Raw genomic sequence first — 20,764 nt, forward strand, 5'->3', positions numbered from 1 at the left:
CTTGCTTTTCAGAAAAGAGCATGTTCACCAGCATGGCCAATTTTACTGCTACAGATAAAATAAATGCAAGAACATGTAACACAGCCTGGTATAACGTTACTGTTTGTTGATAACAGAGACACGTGCATGTTCTCAGTGCCAGGAATACAGACACACAAATGAAAGTTGAACTTACATTTATTTTGATGTAGAAGATATATGAGGAAATGTTAATAGATTCTTTTGCTATTTCAGGCATAAAAACAAAATGTGCGACATCTATAAAACAGGGAATAATACTTGAAATGAACCAAAATCCATATGAACAACAGGTCTTATGTTTCTGCTATCTTTACCACACAGTTGTCTTTCCCTCTTGGCTGTCTGTTGGATTCATGCCTCCCAAATCGTTTCTTCTCTTATGGTGGGGACATACTAACCACCATTTATTTTAATCCAGCCACAAGAGTTCAGGGGAAATTAAGGAAATGCTGGATCCACTGAAGGCAATACCAAACTCCTACTGATTTCTGGGAGACAAGGATTTCCCTAGGATACTTGAAGGTATATACATCCTCTGAAGGAGCTCTGTACATTCTTAAGTAAAAAGCTTTTTGAAAGTGAAGAAGAAATGGGACAGGTGGAAAATAATTGTGTGTTAAGCACGACATCGGTTGGTGTTGTGTTTATACACAGAAACGGTGCATTTGGTAGTGAAACACTGTTGAGGAGAGTGTGGCTAAGGTAGAAGATGGAGTTTTGATTGCTAAGAGCTTCAGGCATGTGTCAAAAGCCCAGTGTTACTTCTGCATACATCATTGTCATATGTCATCTGTATATATTTATGTGTGCATATATATATATGCACACATATACAGATGATATCACATATATGTTAGTACATTATATCCAGCATCAGAAAACAAATTGTACACTCTTTTCCCATTTTAACAGTTGTACTTGCATGAAGAGAAAAGATCTAACAGTACAGTAATGGAGTAACATTCTGCTTGCAGCTGACAGGGAAATACTGAGAGAGCAGATAATTGTTTTATAATTGTGCTCCTTCAGAAGGGAAGAATCGATAATCACTGAAGTGCAAAGGGAAGACAAATCAATTGAGAGGAAAGCTAAAAAGTTTGAAAGGAAGATGTTGGAGAGACCTGACTTTAAAGAGGATTTAGTCTTTATGTAACCTTTTCCATCTTTTGAAAATAATGATGTACTTCGTTAGTTGTTTTGTTTTGACTTTCAGAGCTAATGTTGACTTTATTGTTTACCATTATGCAATGAACTATTTGGTTCTTGGGAAAAAAAAGAGTGTAATTAATTATTTAGGCTTTTTAATATAAATAAAATTTATCACTGTTTCTCCTCATGGTAATTGTGAAGACACTGAGTGCTCCATAATCTCAGGGGAGTAAAGGGGATGAGCATTATATGTGAGAAATATACAACTTCCTCGTGCTGGGTGCACAAGAAAGGGTGCAGCAACCCCAGAGGAGTCTTCTCTCTGCTGTGCAGCCGCTCTTTGTCCAGACAGCTGGTAGGGAGCCAGGGACGAGCCGTGGTGTCCGTGTCTCCTGCTTCTCAACAATGAGCCATTCTGCAGTTAGTATTGTAAAGATGAGCAAGTGAGCAGAGTAAGTGGAGGCCTCGTGCAGAGCACAGTCTGAATATTTAGCATAAGGTATGTTAAAAAAGTAAGACAACCTCTTTATTTATTTTTAATGTGTTTATTCCAGAAATAGAAGTCAGGTGGTAGCTGGTCAGACCGTAAAGGATTTCCCAGAATGATCGTGATTGTGGGTTGTGTGGTTTTTTTCCTTCCTCTATTTAGCAGTGAAAATTATGACATTTTAATGTCTAGAAAACATGTTGGTGACCCAGGAATGACTATTATTTGTTCTGGGCATCAGACAGGGAAGAAAAAACCTGTATTTGGCAGGTTGATTTATAAAAAATGGCAGTTGTTTATTGCTGCTTCTGGGGCTGGGAATACTAGAGCAAGTTCCAGGCAGATGGACTAGCCAAGTGACAGGGTCATTTGGGCAGGTGATAAATTGTCCAGAGTAATTTCAAAATTGTACTTCAGGGAATACTGTCTGGTAGAGAATTGAGTAAGTGCTACTCCACATTCAGCAGTCTTTCAGAAAACTCCCTGCAGCCTGTTTTCATTGCTTATGGCCTGTCTGCAGGGCAAGGACTGGGTAGGCAAATAGTTTTCACAGCTCTGTAAAACCACGGCTTCTCCTTCGTTCTCTCCTGCCCTTTTCCCTTCCTCGAGTGATGCCACACACACGCACACCCCACAGGCACACAACAGTTATGCAGCTGGAAAAGCATTTGGAGATAAAACAGCATCTGGCTTGTGGGATGGGGTTGCTTGGGAGCTCCTCATATTTTATTTTCACCCCCTCATTAGAAATAAGAGGGGCTGGTAAAGAAGAGGGTCTGCCACCATCCCCACACAAATGCTTCAGGACACCCCGACTCTCTGTGTAAAGGGCTCAGCTTACGTGCCCGATCATGGCACGTGGGCAAACCTAGTCAACTGGAAAAAAAATGACAAAAACCGGACGTCCTGGCGTTATTACCATATTAGATGATGTCAGAAGAGGCGGATGGGGAAGGGGCAGCCTGCAGCCCCGATGGCGGCGGGCCGGTGCTCCTCCCGGCACTCACCACCTTTGTTGCTCGGGGACACGCTCCAGCACTGCCGGGTTTTCCCTCCTTGTTGACCACGTGTGAGACGCTGTCACTCAGTGCTCCTGACAGCACTACCTGAACAGTGTGCAATCTTACTGAGACCATTTCCACGCGTGCTGAGTTTGTTTTTGCACGTACTGGTTACAATTGCACCACGCTCCCTTCACCTCTTCATTTTTTATCCTTCTGTTCCTGGGCTATTAGCTTTACCATGTGCAAACCAGGCCTTTTGAAACATTCGAAGCACCTAGTGCTTAGCTGCTGCTGCCAAACTGAAGGATAAAAATAACTCTCCATTTCACTGTCACTCTGCAATTGCGTAAATACTGTCCTTGCTATTCAGTCTCTGTCACAGCATTGTCCCAGAGATGCAAACTGTGGCACTGAGAGCACACAGGATAAACATTTCCAGGATTTGGCCTTCTGGAAACAAAGAATTTCTGTAATTTAGAACTAAGTTAGAAAAAGTAGGATGATTGAAGTATCATTGCAAACTTGCAAACTCTTCCACTTGTATTGTCGGCTTTACAGTACTGCTTTTCTCTCTACGTTCCAGTTCCTAGACTTGTGTGATTTTGGAAACATCTCAGATTTATTACTGTTTTCTTTTGTTATAGCTATTTTTAGCTGCCCACCAATTTCTGAGGGAAGTTTGATAGGCACGCAAATGTGAAGAACCCAAAGCACGTTTTTAAATTAATCTCAAGTTTCATAGGGTCACCTAAATCACAATTATATTGGCTTGGAGTTGGCAATATTGCCATGATCTGGTAGTTGAAATACTAACTTTTTAATGGCAGCCATTGGATACAATCACTCTGAAAAAGAATGGACAGAGTTACTTGCTCGAAATTGGAGAACCTTTTCTGTGTGTTTTTTGGATGTAATGTTCATGTTCTTTGTGGGAGTATATGAAAAAAAAAGAAAAACAAAAGAGGATATGGCACAGGGACAGGGTATAGAAAATTTAGAATATTTGGAATGGACGGGCTGAGAATGTACTGCAGGGATACTCTGGGGAACAAGAATAAGAGAAAGCACAGAAACCAGAGGGAAATTCTGGTCTACTTACTGAAAGTAGATCCTTTTCCTCCAGATGTTTAGTAACAGAAGAGCCTGCCTTTAAAAATACAAGTGAGTCAAAATCTCAACACCAATTTGGAATTGCTTATAATCCATAAAGAGAAAGTAAGGATACTCTTTTCTTTAAAAAAATTACGTGATACTGCTTTAGCAATCTTCCGGTTCAAATTTGAGCTGTATATAGAAAGCAGAAAAGGAAAACGTTGGGAGGTAGAGCTGTACAAAATAAGGGCTAGGCAGAAACAGACTGACCGAGAAGAAAAGCAGTAGATTGCAGCCTGTATTGTAGAGGAATGCACTCAAACAGCAACAAGAAAAATCTCCCATCTTTTAACAGCAATGTAAAGGGAATGGACGATAAAACTATTAAATATCCCCAAGGAAATGTCCCAGAGTTTTCCTTCTGTTCAAGGAAGAATTAAAAAAAGCGGGGGTACATGGGATCATTCAAGGAAGAAGAGCATGTTTGCTTCAAGTTCTTAGCCTCAAGTTTTGCTTCGCTATGTGTCCTCTTCATTGGCTGCCAATCATTTAGCTGTCATTTCTGAGTTATGTTGTTGCTCAATAGCCAGTTTGATTCCAGCTGGACTGTGGTGTCGGTTCGAGTGTCAGCAGACAGAGAAAGCAGAAACAGGAGACTGGAAAAAGGCTGTGTGAGGGCTAGCGTATACCAAACCCACTCAGAAGCCAACAAGTGAATGCGGTCTGTTCATAAGAAAATGTGAAATGAGGGATGTTTTTGCTTTGCACTGTTGACGAACATGAGCATTGCTCAGTGTTGCGCAGTATTGCAACACAGCATTGAACCGTAGTCTGTGATGTCAGGGAAGAGGTAACGCTAGCATCAGCCTGCGCTGACTACCGTGCTGTGAGAATGCTTTAATTGCTGGTGTGCTTGTAACAGGTAGGGTCTGGAGGTGGGAATCAGACAGTAAAAGGCTGCATGAAGTGCTCATGAGAACAGACAAAATTCTGTCACTTTTGCTTTCGTACATAATAAGCTGTAAGAAAGCAACCTAAATTACTGAGCCTTCAGCAATGCGGTCTGAGAGTAGGATATTGCCCAAAAAATCTCACTGCTGGTTGCTAAACCTGTAAGTAAGTGCCTTTGCAGAACACAGGATGGATTAGCTCTGTGGAGCAACAAGCAGATGATTTTTTTGACATGCATTTGCATCCATAAGAAAAGGCTGCAGACACTCCCACAGACAAACCCCTGGCAGTAAACCAGTGCAAGATCGCAAGGAATGACTGCACAGAAGATTGTTGGTGTTACCAAGTGCAGCGTGGACTGAAATACTGCTCTGAAGGAGATGTGGCAATAGCATCTAGCTAGCAGAAATGCCGATACACTAAATCAAAGTACATGAGAGGACAGTGGTATTCCTGGGACAAATAACCACATGTCTACCACAACATGAATGGTCATTGAAGGCATACACAGAAATAGCAGTAATTGTGCAAAAGCTGTTTATTTGTGTAGCGTTCAAGACTCAGTAGTCTCATAAAATCCGAATGCAATGATGAAATGTTCAGATCAAACCTCTGAAGATAAACCATAGATGATCACCTGAGGTGACTCCAATGTCGGCAAGAGCTGCAGTGGGGAACCAGAGCCAGCCTTTGCAAAGTGCAACCTGGTGGATATTCTGTACTTAGAAAATGGGGCAAAGCAATCTGCAGCGAAGTTTAAGTGATTTATAGCCAAAGGGCAGTTTGAAAACAAGACATGTTCATCAGATCAGCTGGAAAACAGTAGAAAGCCGCTGCTAAGACAGCCAAGAAAGTAAAGGCAGGGGGAGAAGTACAGATCTGTATCTGGAAAGGCTTGGCCATCACATTACACGCTCAGCAGGAATAAACCTAATGCGGTGATGGCTAAGTTGGGGGCAACCTTCCCGGGAGAGGCGGTGCGCCGTGGCCCAGCAGAGACGCTGGGCAAGGCTGGTTTGCTGGGCCGCTCGCTGGGCAAAGGGGCCGGGGCAAGGAGCTTGCAGGAGCACCTCTGTGCTCAGCGCTTGAGCGGCGAGGAAAGCACTGACGAAATTAATGTGCGGGAGGGCACGAGGCGGGAGGAAGGGTGTCACGTTGGGCTGGCCAGGGGCTCGGTGCGCATCCTGCACTTCTCTTACCGGCGTGCTAGAAAAAGTGCAAGAATGATACAAAAGAAAGCCAAAAAATAGGGGGTGGAGGTGTAGGAATGTTAATTTAGAGTAAAAAGAAATTACGTGGTACTGTTATTTTTCAGTGGAGCCTTCTGACTCTGACCAGACTTTCCACATCTTTCTGTAGTTTATGATTTGCTGTTGATGAGTTTTAGTAAATAATTATTTCGGTTGTATTATTCACATTTTAGTGTATGTTTCAAATTCATAGGCTGACGTGTTGTGTCATTTATAAAGTAATCTGTCTTGTTCCATTGTTCATATGGTGAACTACACCTAGGCATTGTGTTTGATGAGGTACTAGTTAAAAAAAAATAATTACTAAATGTAAACTCTTCTTGGAGAGACTATATAATAGTAAATACCGTGAGAGGTGTATAATAATAAATACTGTGGTTTTACACATTAGGCTTGCTGTCCACTAACAGTTTTCTTTTTCAAAATACCTCAACATAGTAAAATAACCATGTTAAAATACAATTACTTAATTAGTTAATACTAATTTATTTGCTCAAAAAATACTGGGAAAAAATCGGTCCAGGCACAATGTCCCCTCATCAGCTCTTTATCTTTATAACTGATAGCATTAAAACACGAAGTCTAAGTTGATCATGTATTGAATCCTGAAAAATTTTATCCATCAGAAACAAGTATTATTTTAAATAATATTTTGGAAAAAGGCAAAATTCAAAGAACCCTAATAGGACCGTAAAAGAACAGTTCTTTCTTCTTACTGTAGTTCTTCTTTTCTGATACTACTTGTATGTCTTTTTTGTCTTTTGTTTTTTTCACTCACTTTTTCGTAGACTATCCTTAGAGATCTGTAGAGACTTTTGAATATTCAAAACTGTGTGCAAATTATGTTTGTGGATATGCAAGCACACACTCACTTTTCATAATAATGATAGTCATGTATTTACCAAATGTTGAACGCAGTTATAAAAATAGAATAATTTAGCATCTGAAATTTCTGCTCAAGGTAGTTTTATGTATTAAACCAAGTAAACATAATATTTTACAGGAGAGGGTATTGTATGCAAATCTCCAAAGCAATTTCTTTAAACTGATAATATTTTTCTGACTACATGAAGTTTTTATCAGGCAACTGAATTCTTAATTTCTGCTGGCAATTTTTGAGACTAATTATTAAGACTACAATTCTGGTGTGTTCTTTCTACCTCCCCAGGCATCAGTTCTTTTTTAGTATTTAACTTCTAAAACCCCAAAAGAGGTCCTCTATGTGATTTTGAGTCATAGTAAGATTTTAACTGTAGACTTCATTTGCACTTCCCAGAAAAAAGTTTTCTATAATGCAGTTCAATTAGCCATATAATTTTAAAAATCATTTGTCAATATTGTGAAACATAGACTTTACATATCAAATCACTGATATATAATTAGCACAAAAATTTATTCACAAATATACTTTTAGATGTTATTTCTTTGATTTTTATGTGTGTGTGTGATCATGATATATGAGTGACTTTATCATATTTGCTGTTACCAAGATTTTCAAAGGAATAAATGGATTTTCTGTGTTTTGGACTTTAAGCATCCAGCTGATGAAGAGTTCTGACTTTCAGACAGTATTGTGCACACTCATCATCTGCCTTGCCTTGTACTGACAGTCTTGGTTTTTTTATAATGCTTGGCCTGTGAATTTTTCTTTTAGATTCCTATAAAAAGCAGAATCTAACACAGTATGGAATTTTACATATTTTATTCACAGCTTATATTTAATCATAACAACCCAAACATATAAACATTAAGACGTAACAATTGTGCCTCATAAAACAACATTTTGGGTCTTTTTAAAATGAAGGTATCACATGCTATTAAAAGAAAGCATTGTGCATCAATTTGGTCTCAGAACTTTATTCCACAGGAAATTTAACATAACGACTTTCATTTTCAATGCCTTGCCCATTATTTCCATGTTTGGAAGACTAACCTCAACAGCTTCAGTAAGACACCAACTTAAATTCCCCAGGAGAACTATTCCTCATTATTTCAGTTGTTTGCTGTTAGATCATTGTGTTGCTGTATTATAATTAGGACAATTAGTTTGAAGCTCAGGTATGTGGCAGCGTGACTTTGGGGGTAGGCATCACGTAAAAAGAACTGGTGATTTAATAACATTAATGAACCGTCCCCTTAAATCCCAGATTGATTCTTTTGGGGGTTTAGGATGAGAGAAAGAGAAAACTTTCTTTTCCTTTTATTCACACACTTTCATTTGCTTCCCAAGCCTGGGTCTGGCTGAGACAAGAGAAGCTCCTTGAAGTATTTTCAGCCTGTCATGACATACAGATCTAGTGAAAGAAAAAACACCAAGAGAATTGTTTTACAGAAACAATAGTTTCAGATACTATTTTTGTAAATGTGCAAACTTTCAAGTTTCTGTGTACATCCAGTCTTCTGGTGTTTCTCCTACTATCAGAAAGTATCTGATTTCATTTCATATTCATGGAGTTTGGAAGTTAAAACATGACTCCCTTAAAAAAAAAAGAATGAAGTTTAGGAAAATACTGAGGTTGAAAGAGGTTAGTTACACATGTCCCATTTGTACAATGTGATTGCCAAAATATGTTGTTCCAGGGTATGCCGTTACTTTGTATGTATTTATACATATGTCCTGCAGTGTATCCACTTTGTGTTTATTCCTTTTTATTGAATTTCACTGTTGGATCCGAGAGTCCAGGAGCCGGGATCGTCTCCCGCCAGTGGCAGTGGCAGGAGCAGCCAGGGCACTGCCCTGTTCCTCTCTGTTAAATACCCGGCTCAGGGGAGAAGACCTACAGGCGGGGGTAGAGCGTGATTATCTCCAAAGTCATGCTTTAAAAATGGGAATCAACAGGGTTCAGGGTTTGTGAGACTTGAGTGATCAATAACATCGTAAAACAATTTTATCAGACATGGCAGTTTTTGTGAAGACTTTGGTATTTCCTAAGGTTCTCCCTAAATTGTCTCAGCATTTTTGACACATGTAGTGGTAGATTTCTTTATAAATATACGTCTGGTATTTATTGTTTTATTTCACATTCATTAAGGATAAAAACTGCTTGTGTAATTAAAACCGGGGAACAGTTCAGAAGCTGATACTAATTCCTAAAAATGTGGTCAGGTATCTGACTTTATGTCCTTATATTTGAAACGCTGTAGGCAGTGATATTTTTTAGGATTCACATTGCTCGCTCTGCTGCCCTTTTCAGCGCTGTGGGATTCCCTGCCTTGGCCTTTCTGTGGGCAGATGAGTGGTGGTGAATAACTTATTTCTTTTCTCTTCTTGCCACCAGAGTACGTCTGCACATTAATATGATAAACAGTTCCTCTCGCTCAGCTAGTACACAAAATCATAAATAATATTTCGGGCCATTAAGAGACTGGCTGTATCTTCAAGCGTCCTTCTTTGAAAGATATAAATAATTATAAAGGATAATAAATGAAATGTTCCTTCTAGCTCAGCTCCACCCATAGAGGTCTCCAGCTTGAGTTCGGTGATGCTGCCACTTGAGATACTTGGCCCATAAAGAAGCTTGAGCTGAGGGTCAAGTGATGCTGATGCTTGAAATAATGCTGAAATGTATACGGAGCTATACTTCAAGCTGACAAGGCTCTCAATCTCTGTGCTCATGTACAGTTCAAGTATTTTTTGCCGTATGGTCACTCTCAGTTTGGCACTATGACTTAAGGACAAGAGCTGCAGCTAGACTTTGTCACAGAGGCAGGCTGTTAGTATTGCATGTTTGTGTCTTTCTGACAGCTGTGAACTGTTTTTTGTTTGTTTTTGCTTCAGTTAATGAAGATAAAAGCTTAGTCTAATAAGGCACTTTCTGTCATCAGTATAAATGATGAATGAGACCTCCACCTCTGTAAAAACTACAGTGAAAATCAGCACTGTATTTTTTATTTCAGGATCCTGAGGTTTGTCGTTCTTGGCTTGTTTTCTTCATCATAGAACTAAAGTGATTGCTCCTCTCTATTTAGATGTCAAGACAGGTCACACACGTTAATCACAACAGGATAAAAACCCCACACATTTTGCCAATGAAGTCATGCCCTCTGTGTGAGAGGTAACATATTAGTATTGGCATTGGCCAATTTACAGTAGAAAATATATATTGCAGAATTTATATATGGTAAATAAATAATGCTTCCTGACTATATGTAACCTTTCTAAGGCTTGCCTAAATCTTCCTTCAGCAAAGTTGTTTTATTAACGCTCTCAGGTTTAATCTGGATGTGGCACACGTATATGTTGTCATATATGTGTTGTATTTATGTTGTTGTGCTGTTCATTTTGCTCCACAGAAGCTGGCTTCCATTTGTACATGCCTTGAATTGGAATAAATGGGACTTCTATTATAAAAACTAATGTCAGATTGACTCCATCTAGAAAATAACAATTTTTAAAGGTCACATAAAATAGGCCACTCTCAACTCTTTTTTCCGGGTATGTTTGATTAAAAATAGTTTGTTCTGTTTATTAAATCACTGGTGTTTTCCCTTCAGGGCCAACTAAAGCAGAAGCAGATCTTTGTGTTTGTCATCAGCTTAAGGTCACAAATACAACTAGATTAAGTAGTGCTATGCCTTTCTCTACTACTGAATTATCAATGACGAATTTTTTATCATAAAATTAAGCACACACGTCAGGAGTCAGTTCAGTGTAAAATGTTACCCTGAGGGCATAGCCACGCATTTCAAATCAATGGGCGTTTACATCTACTTGTGCAGATTTATTTCCAGTGTAGAGTGTAGTAACCTGCAACTTCCAAAGAAATTGGCTTTGGTAGGAGTTGGATCAGACCCATAGTGTCCTGAGTGATATTTACGAAGAATGTCTTTTGAAATCTATTTGTAGAATATGAAATGGCTAAACAAAAAGCCATGATTGCCTTTCATTATTTAAAGTAGATTGAGAGACAGATGCTCAGAAACAGGCATTGTGCTCTCCTCCCCTTTTATATTATTTTATTTCCTGAGGAGCTTTGTTACAACCATTATCTCAGAAATGAACATCTAGCTCGGGAAGGAAAATTTGGATCCTACAGTTTATAATCTTTGTCTAGTTGGTGCTCTGAGGGATAAGCCTAATAACTCTGGACTGACCCAGAGATTGAACCAAAACCCCCTTGTCATTTTTATAACTGTTATTTTGCCCTGCAGTCTAGCCTGAAGTTCCAGTGTTGCCCTTGGTGCAGCTTTCAGCATGCCTGCCAGAGCCTCCATGCTCGTGTGCCGCTCTTTCTGTCTCCCTGCTCTGGCTATTTAATATTGCAGACTCCACACAGCTCGCTTGGTACGAGTGTCATTTCATATTGCCTGAGGCATGATGCAAATCCTAATTTGAAGATTAAACCCAAGCTAGCTCTGTCATAATGAGCACCTTTAGTACTTCTGAGGGGCGGAAGAGAAGAGGTGTCTGGATGAACTCAGTGATGTGAGATTTGAATAAATTTTCTAGGAAGTCTTCCTTCTAGGAAGACTTACTTTTTCTTTTTTTTTTTTTTTTTTTAAATCAGAATTAAATTCTGATAATATATAAAAATCAATTTTTATATAAACTGAACCTAAAAATCAAACTGAACTAAAAATGACAAGTGAACAAATATCACATGCCAATTATCAGAAGGCAGAAGAGGTAACCTATGCATTCCATGACAGCAGTTCAGCAGATTTTGTGTTCTAGTTAAACTATATGTGCACTATTAACTTAATGCGACAGCCCTCAAATACTATTAAGCAAGTGGGTTGGTAAGACTGGAACAGGTTTTTTGTTTCAGGCTCAGAAATCGGAGTTAGCAGGACCAATTTAAAGTATACGCTCAATTATAAATGTGAGGAAGGAATAGCCTGCTTCCTGCTTCACACGTGGGAATAAAAAGAGTCATTAATAAAGTGTGAGTAAAAACTGAGATAAAACATGTGAACTCTGACTTCTTCAGCAATTTCTTATTCTCTGTAAGCAATATTTTGCCAAAATATTGTAAACTGTTAATCTGTGGTTACATTTCAGCCATTGGCAGAGGCATTGTCAGCTCTTTAAGCAAAAATTTAAGGTTTCCAAGGTATTGAGAAAAAGTTATGAAAATAATATAGGAGGAAATTATGCGTTCTCAGAAGTGAGTTCTAATAAACTAAATTTATTATTAAACATCATTTTGAAATATATGGAAACTATGAAAAATGACAGTATTATAGCCAACCCCCCCCCCAAACAAACATGATAATAATAAAAGGTATCATGCGTAATTGAAATGAAACTGAGTAGTAAGCAAACAGGAGAGGTATCTGTTAAATCTTTCCTATTATGTGAAATAAAAATGTGGAAAGAGTTAGTTCTCAAGGGAATTTTAATTTTTTCTCAGTTGCAGTAATCTCATGTCACTCTAGTAATTTTTTTGAAATGTGTTGTCCAAAATTTGCACCTCTTGCTGCTTCAGCTGAATATTTAGGTATGAGATAAGGAGTCTAAATAAAGTGGCCAGATTTTTAAATGTGTTTTACAGCTGCAATTCCTGCTTATCTGCATGGCATTTGTGGATGGTGTTTAATGATAACCAGGCTATTTATATTTAACTACCTGAGTAACAGGTTTAGGAGCCTAACTTCAGTGGCGTGCAAATGTTTGAATTACTTTTGTTACAAATATTATCGTGATAAGCCGTCCATTCGAACAGAGAGATTTGACCGCACATCTGTACTGCGAAATCAACGTAAATTGATTTGTGGTCTTCCTGTAGTTCTTCCTGTCCCACTGGAGGACTGGCTGACGGGCAAGCCACCATCTGCTGAACTGAGTGGCATTAGCTTTCTGTCCTCCAGTTCCTCTCTTAAGAAACTACACCTCATGCATCTTCTAGGAGTTTTAATAAGGTTTACTTTGTGATTACAAAAAGAAAGTGCTAAAAAATATTACTTCTCTTACTGCTCTTGTTTCAATGTATCACAATCGGTTCCTGAATGGAAGAACATAAAATGTTAAACATGCAATATATGACTTCAGTCCACAGGGAAGTGTGACTATTTTTTAAAAAAAACCACCACACCCCCCCCCCCCTTCTAAATGTAAATATGTCAATACAGTACTATGAACAAATATTATTGTTCACTTACGATGTATGCTTTGGATATTTAAATGTTTTTTTCCAACCAAGCACACATTTCCAGGATATGTTCCTTTTAGGAGACAAAAACTCAGCTTTTTTTTACTGGAGAGAGAATATGCAGAGATGTTAAAAGGTTTTTTTCAACATTTGCTTAAGATTTTTCTTAAGAAGTTATTTTCTTTAATATGGAGTTATCACAGTTATTAGAATAATGTACACAAATATTAGAGTATGTAAGCAAAAGATGAGCGATAAAAGTATGGTATGGTATGGTTGATATGCTGATACAATGATACCATGTTAAGCAATCGAGGTAATATCCAGAATATGCTGATGCATTTTTAATAATACTGACCCTGAATGCTAAGCTGTACAGGAGCTATTTCTGCAGTGAAAGGTTTCAGAAATGATGGAAGGTCGCAGTGTCGTATACAGACTGTTGCAATCATTTCCTTTGCGGATTTGGCTTCACATAAAACATTCCAACATGTTACTGTTCTTGCAGTATGTGACCGTTTCTGCAGAGGCACACTACTAATGAAGAGGCTTTGAAGAAAAACAATAGTTACATAGCCGTACCACTGTGATAAGATAGAATAGTCCTTGCAGAGCCCAAACCCAACGGCAAACCTCTTTGGTTCCGCAAGGCCCTTTAGTTTGAACTCACTGCTCTGGCTGTTTGGTTTGAATTTTAGTCTCCCTTTGTAACAGCTCTTCCTGTGTCCTGGCTCTACTGGCTCATCTGGGAAGCCGTGCTGAGCCATCGCACAGTCTCATGGGGTAGACAGGGAGCGATACATCCATAAGAGCTAGGCAGGATCTTGGAAATGCTGAAATAAATACCTTGGCAAATCTATCCACCTGCGTGGGTTTTTTTTTTTTTTTTGCAGTGCACATTACCCAATTACATAATTTTTAAGATTGGAATGAAAATGTACTAGCACAAAATGCTCTAAAATCTTGGAAATTCTGTATCAAGATATGAGCTTTGCAGACCATGTCTGTAATCTGAATTGATGCCCCAAAATGGTCTCCATCCAAGTGAAAGAGCCATAGAATTATCATTTTTATGCAGCTATGATCACAGGATACATGCACAATCTGTCATGGTGCCTAAGCCCCTAGTTGCAGAGGCAGGATAAGGATTCAGGAGCCTTGGGTGTATGCAAGTGCTGTTTTTGGACTCTGGAGAGTTTTGGAGAAACAGATCTTCCCCTGTTTATCACATACACCTAGGTGCATGTTTTCAGAAAAGTTCTCTTTCTAAGTGTAGAAATGAAGATGTTTATGTTCACTTTGGCTCTGGTTGTCATATTTGTGACCCATTTTTTAAAAAACATTCAGTATCCAATACAATGAATTATTCTGAAAATCTCATCTCTTAAAGTAAAGCCTAATGGGAAGCTTGAGGCAGTATAAAAACAGTGTGGGTGGGAACTTTGATTTTTGTCCAGCCATAGTGTAGAGATGTAATAACTTGCTTTTCTGGAGCAACAGAAAATTCCTGGGGAAGTTGTGATCTCTGTGTAAAATATGTATTGTTTTTGTCTGATCTTCTGCCCTTTTTCAGACAAATATTCTAGGGGAAATCCTGCTTTCTCTGACAAAACTTCTGCAACTTTTCATGTTACCAGGAATTCATCTGCACTTTGCGGTTGTAGTATAATAACTATGTGGATAAAGTGTAACCTGAATGAGTGTTACTGTTTCAAAACAGTAGACCCTTGCTGTTTTTTCCAGTTCTTTAAAATAAAATTATTTCGGTTCACTCTTCTCCTCTCTTGGTTCATCATGCTACTGAAACTGTAGCTATTGAAATAGCTGTAATGTAAATACATTTCTTAATAAGACAAATGTGTAATGGTGGCACTTTTCTGTTTATTTCCAGTTACAGTATCTCCTAAATATCAGTGTCATCTCCTCAATTTTGACAGGAGCTAGATGGTATTTGGATAAGACATTTTTGAATAATGTTACAAGCATCTGTTTCCAATGTCTATCAAAGTGGGATTTGGAATATATTCTCTTAAAATGCCCTAGATTGAAAAAACATTTTGCACATAAAGTTAATGTCTGAGGTATGTTTCTACCACGCAGGTTTTGCATTTTGGGACTCAAAACATACACCATCATTTTCAAACAAGGACAAACTCCCAGTAACAGAAAATGACATTGAAAGACACCATAACACAATATCCGCACTTACATTCATTTACAGTGTGGGTACTCAATCTCTGCTTTTAGTTTAGATATGTAAAAGTGAGGATACAAACATTCCCTCTTTCATATGTGAATTATTTTATACACGAATGCAAAATGTCATGTGCCAGTATGCGTGTATATCTCTAGCAATCTGATGTTTTCAGCACTAAAGCTTCTGATTTCTCTGTCTATCAGTACAATTAAATAATATTTTCTACCTAAAATTCCATGAAAAACCACCTGGACATTCTTCATTTTCTAAATGGAACTCCTGCATAGTGATAATTATGCATATTAAAATGTAACATATTTATCTTGAGTTGACTGAATTGTGTAATAAGTAAAGAATATTCTTGCTTTTATAGTTTGGAAGTGCTTTAAAACCAATAGAGAGGAAATAAGTGCTAAATACAGTGGTTTTCTCCATACTATTTGGCAGCTGACTGCTGCTGCTCATGCTAATTCTGTCCAACAAATTTGTCCATAACAAACCTGAAAATGTCTATGTTGTTTTTAGAATATATGTGTGATTTGCTGTAAGACTCTTCTCAGATGCAAACATTTTTTGTCTAAGAATGGAGGAATATATTGAAATCCAAATGATTGTATTAATTTAATACAAGCTTAGCTACAGTAGCCACAGGCTTCTCAGTAGTTTAGGAAAACTGCTAATGATTAAGAGCGATGAACTACGTTGTTGTCATTTTGCTTGGTGACCTGTATGTGCAAATTGGATTAATAGTATAGAAATAGAAGTCCAAAAATATGTAAAATTATTTATATTGTTTCTGCACTCAGATTTTGGTGCTTCGAAGAAGGTAAGAAATGCAAAGGTGAACCCTTTCTGAATGGGTCATTGAATTTGTATCTCCCACAACTTTGTGAGTATTTAGACACCAAGTTCACAGACAAGTAATGGTCTCACTACCTCTACCAAGCTTTTTTAATTTGTGAGAGTTGTAGGCTTTAAGAAAACGCTTTAATTGGTGACTTCTTAGGCAAAATATGCCTTTTTCAGCAGCTTATGTAACACTGGCGTGCAGCCAAGAGTCAGGTGTGTCAGCACAGCTCTCTGCCCAAATTAGTGTGCCCAAATGAATGGTCCTTGCTGAGAAATCTCAGCTTTTTTAGAAGTTCGGGATGGTACTTCTTTGCCTTTAACCTGCCTGATGAGAAGTAAATGATTTGCATCATGTACATCACCTGCAATTTTTGCCTACAGATTTTCCACATGACGTACGATCTGGCCAGTGCTGTTGTGAGAATCTTTAATCTGATTGGAATGATGCTGCTGCTGTGCCACTGGGATGGCTGTCTGCAGTTTTTAGTACCATTACTCCAGGATTTCCCACCAGATTGCTGGGTGTCCCTAAACGGTATGGTTGTAAGTATTGTTCATTTTTCATTGTGCTTTCTAAACATTATTTTTCTAAACAGTTAGCTTCAGACTTAAGTGTAAAAATACATGCCTAGTAATACACTGCCCTGCAATTTATTCAAGGTTACTTTTAGGTTTTGTTGGCTGGCGTGCTAATGAACTAAAGTTTGTTTTGTAGCCCTCATCACCGATAAAATGATATTGACTCATTGTCAGTGAATGAGCCAGAAAATACTTTCAGTTTTAAGGTCATTTTAATTTATTAAACCTCATTCCCTCAAAAAAGCCACCAAATGAAATTCAGAAACACTCAGTTTACCAGTGCTTTCATTTTAGGCTGTAGTTTCAGAACGCTCCTGAAAGTGTATTATTGGTATTTATTTCATCTAATGTTGTCCTCAGTTTGTTTTGTAAGTAACTTCTCCGTCATCTCATGATCCCTTTACCAAGTTATTCCCAACTTAACAGTCGACATGAGTTTTTTCTAAGTAAGATAAGAGAAATAGATTTACTTCTATGATACTTTTGTGCGTGTTTGCAGACTGTTCAAGGATGGAATGGGCCTGTGCCTTATTTATAAGGAAGGCTGATGATGTTCTGCTTGCTTGACATGTGCCTTAAAGATTAATGGCTGTGAGGAGTTACATAGTTTTTATCAAGTCAGAAAATGAGATAATCCATAGAACATTTTCATAGGAAACACACTGAAAAAGTTGTTGAAATGTGCCTATACAAAAAAAAAAAAAAGCGCCAAACATTTCTCTCATTGGCCATCTGAAAATGTGTCTCTCCAGTTTTTACAATTTCAGAATCCATAAAACAGCGCCTTTACTGTAAATGGTCATCTTGCTCAGTCCCACATATTTCTATTGTAGAAACATAACAGTATTTGTTCCTTTAGGAACGTGATACTCCACATTACTGTGGGAGCTCGTTGACTAAGATTGTCAATCATACAGACAATATTTGCAGTCCTCAAGCAACATCTTTAATGATAAGCAGCATGTTTGCTGACACTTCATTGTGCAGCTTTCCTAAAAAAAAAAGCAACATATCTTCAAAAATGGGATTTTTGAAGACCTACAATAAATGTAGGTCACCAGGATGCTGACTGGCACGACAGCATTCTGCTGCATTCTGGGTTCTGCTTTGTAACATCTTCCATTCACATTTAGAAAGGGTACATTTTCTACCAGCTCGTTAAAGATCTGGATGAAAACTATGCTAGCAAGTAAAAGGAAGCCTTGGATTACACTTAATTGAAGTATTTAACTTTTAAAGAACACTGAACTATTAAATTCTCTCTCTTCCATAAGAAGAACTACATTTAATCTAAGAAGGCTGTGCACATAGTGCACATGCTCAAGGAGACCCTTCTTTCCTCCTGCCCACACTCAGTTTCTTTATGGAAACAATACTGTCTCCTTACTGTCCACATACTCATGGAAAGATCTGTTTTGAAAGTTGCACTTTTTTTTTTGTCTGGCAACTGAATCTGTTGCTGTTAATGAACATTGTGGGGAGATCTGAAAATTGAGCAAGATTATGTTCACAGCATAAGCGGTCTTTTAGTCCTATGGCAAGAGAAGGAGATTTGGACTGCCAACCTGGAATCAGGAACCTATCTAAGGCCACTGTTGGGGGAAACAACTAGACCTTTCTTCTGACCCTGTCATGATCTTACGAGACATTTCCTGATTGCTTTCCAGGCTCTGAAGTGAATTCTTTAGCACTGAATACAGGCAGAGAAGCCGGCAGGGAATATCAGTCCTCTGAAATGATAGAGGGAATAGAAGGATGATGATGATGCTTTGCTCGGGTACTCAGAGTCTAACCCACTGCTGACTTTGGAATTTGGAAGGGCTTCAGGTTCCTGATACTGCAAGAGCTTTGGGAAGCGGGGTACCATACTCTCCTGGTATACTGTAGCATATAACAATTTAATCTACTCTGAATTTTAAAAGTTTTGTTACTGAAGTGACTGCAGCTAATACTGGGGTTTGGACTCAAATGCTCTTGAGACAGAAAGTCAGATAAGAATCTTATTATTTCTTCTGCCCTTAAGTTCTTTATCTGTGAACTGGTAGTGATTGCCATGGCAAAAGGCCAATACTGTCAGGAAGAAGAGGTCTTTCCCTAGCCCCAGCTAATGCACCTTTCTGTCAAAGTATTCCCTTCTACTCAGATTTTAGTCGGAGATTTTAGTAGAGTAGTACGTAAAGATAACTCCTTGCACCTGCATACATCTGGAGTTTTGTTCAAGTTTCTGAGTCAAATAATTCTGAAATACAACTGCTCTAAGAAAGGCAAAATTGCCCCTCTTTGAATTTCAATCTTTTTTTGAGTAGGGGAGATTTTGTGTGAGCATTTCCTGCGTTTCACACTGTGGGTCCAATGTATATTCCTCAAAATGACATTTTTGCAAGGGCTAACCTCAGGCTAATACACTCATTTTGCTTTGAAGTAAAATTTTAACACTTATTCATGGTGGACTCAGCCAGAAAAAGTTAGTTTTCCAATATGCAAGTCAGTGGCAAGCCAGAGCATTTGCGGATAACCTGATGCTAAAGGAAGTAAGGATGCCATGAGGATGACATGCTGTCTCCTCAATTGACACAGCCCAGCGTACTCTTCCAGCCCATCGTTCCCTTCTGTCTTGCACAGTAGTTTCTTCAGGCTACAGAGTGCAAGAACTTCTTCTAAAAGCCTTCTCCTGAAAGCTGTTTCTTCTGTACGAGCTGATAGGTGAAAATATTCAAATTCCACAGGCATGCTCATGGTTTTACTTTATAAATACTGTTAAGAGAAATAACATAGGTTAAATGTTAGTGTGGCCAACAGGAGCAGGGAGGTGATCGTGCCCCTGTACTCGGCACTGGTGAGGCCGCACCTCGAATCCTGTGTTCAGTTTTGGGCCCCTCACTACAAGAAGGACATGGAGGTGCTGGAGCGTGTCCAGAGGAGGGCAACGAAGCTGGTGAAGGGCCTGGAGCACAAGTCTTATGAGGAGCGGCTGAGGGAACAGGGGTTGTTTAGTCTGGAGAAGAGGAGGCTGAGGGGAGACCTTATTGCTGTCTACAACTACCTGAAAGGAGGTTGTAGCGAGGTGGGTGTTGGTCTCTTCTCCCAAGTAACTAGCGATAGGACAAGAGGAAATGGCCTCAAGTTGTGCCAGGGGAGGTTTAGACTGAGTGGTCAAGCCTTGGAACAGGCTGCCCAGGGCAGTGGTTGAGTCACCATCCCTGGAAGTATTTAAAAGACGTGTAGATGTGGCGCTTAGGGACATGGTTTAGTGGGCATGGTGGTGTTAAGTTGATGGTTGGATTCGATGATCTTAGAAGTCTTTTCCAACCTTAATGATTCTATGAAATTTAAAGTCACAAAGGAATAGGAGAATGAAACCAAGCTGCATTTTGCTTACTGCTTTTGTGAACAATGCAACTGAATGCAATTAAAGCAAAACAAAATTGGTTGGATTTTCGTCTTTGGAAGGATGATAAAAATGTCATAGTGCATCATGAAGTGGACTATGAAATGAATATTCTCTGTAAAAGGGAATAAGATCACCGCTGGTTAATACTGCACCAACCTACAACCTAAGTAGTTCAACAAAAATATTCAGATCACATTGGGATATTATCTTCAATAATAATAATAATAATAATAATGAACCCATATTGTATCTGTACTCTCAGATTGGTCTTCTTGGTCACTTCCTAACATTGGCCTTCATGTTGCTATGAAATGAAAGCCAGAGCTGGCATCTTCCTTTGATTTTTCTAAATGTGATCCCACTTGCCCACTTCTGTATCTTTATTGCCTTTTGATTGCACTGACTTTATTAATGCTGAGTTACTATTGACAAGCAGGATCTTGTGCTCTTCCAGAATATCAATGCACTTGTCTTTAAAAATAAGAAAACCACAAAATACAATATAAAAGTAAGAAGCAGCTGTTTTTTTCCACTCACTTTAAGTCATGTTCCAACCAATCCATTACAGATAAAATAACAATTACTTCTGCAAGGGTATATGGCTCTCTGATGCTGTTCCTAGTTTTTTTTAACACTAGGATTGTGAGTTTCATTCCTAAAAAAGGTCTTTTTAAGGAAGTTTCACAGACTTTCCTAATGACGC

The 20,764-nt window shown here is 38.6% G+C and overlaps 1 protein-coding gene across 1 annotated transcript in view; it reads left to right on the top strand.

The window, feature by feature from the left end:
* HCN1 (hyperpolarization activated cyclic nucleotide gated potassium channel 1) overlaps nt 1-20,764 on the top strand; it is a 199,384-nt gene that overhangs the window by 87,855 nt on the left and 90,765 nt on the right. Inside the window, exon 3 of the mRNA XM_075136295.1 lies at nt 16,473-16,634. Coding sequence (XP_074992396.1) covers nt 16,473-16,634 — 162 coding nt within the window. The remainder of the gene's footprint in view (nt 1-16,472; nt 16,635-20,764) is intronic.

This window comes from Calonectris borealis, chromosome Z (genome assembly GCF_964195595.1).
Source record: "Calonectris borealis chromosome Z, bCalBor7.hap1.2, whole genome shotgun sequence".
In the NCBI taxonomy this organism is placed as follows: Eukaryota; Metazoa; Chordata; class Aves; order Procellariiformes; family Procellariidae; genus Calonectris; species Calonectris borealis.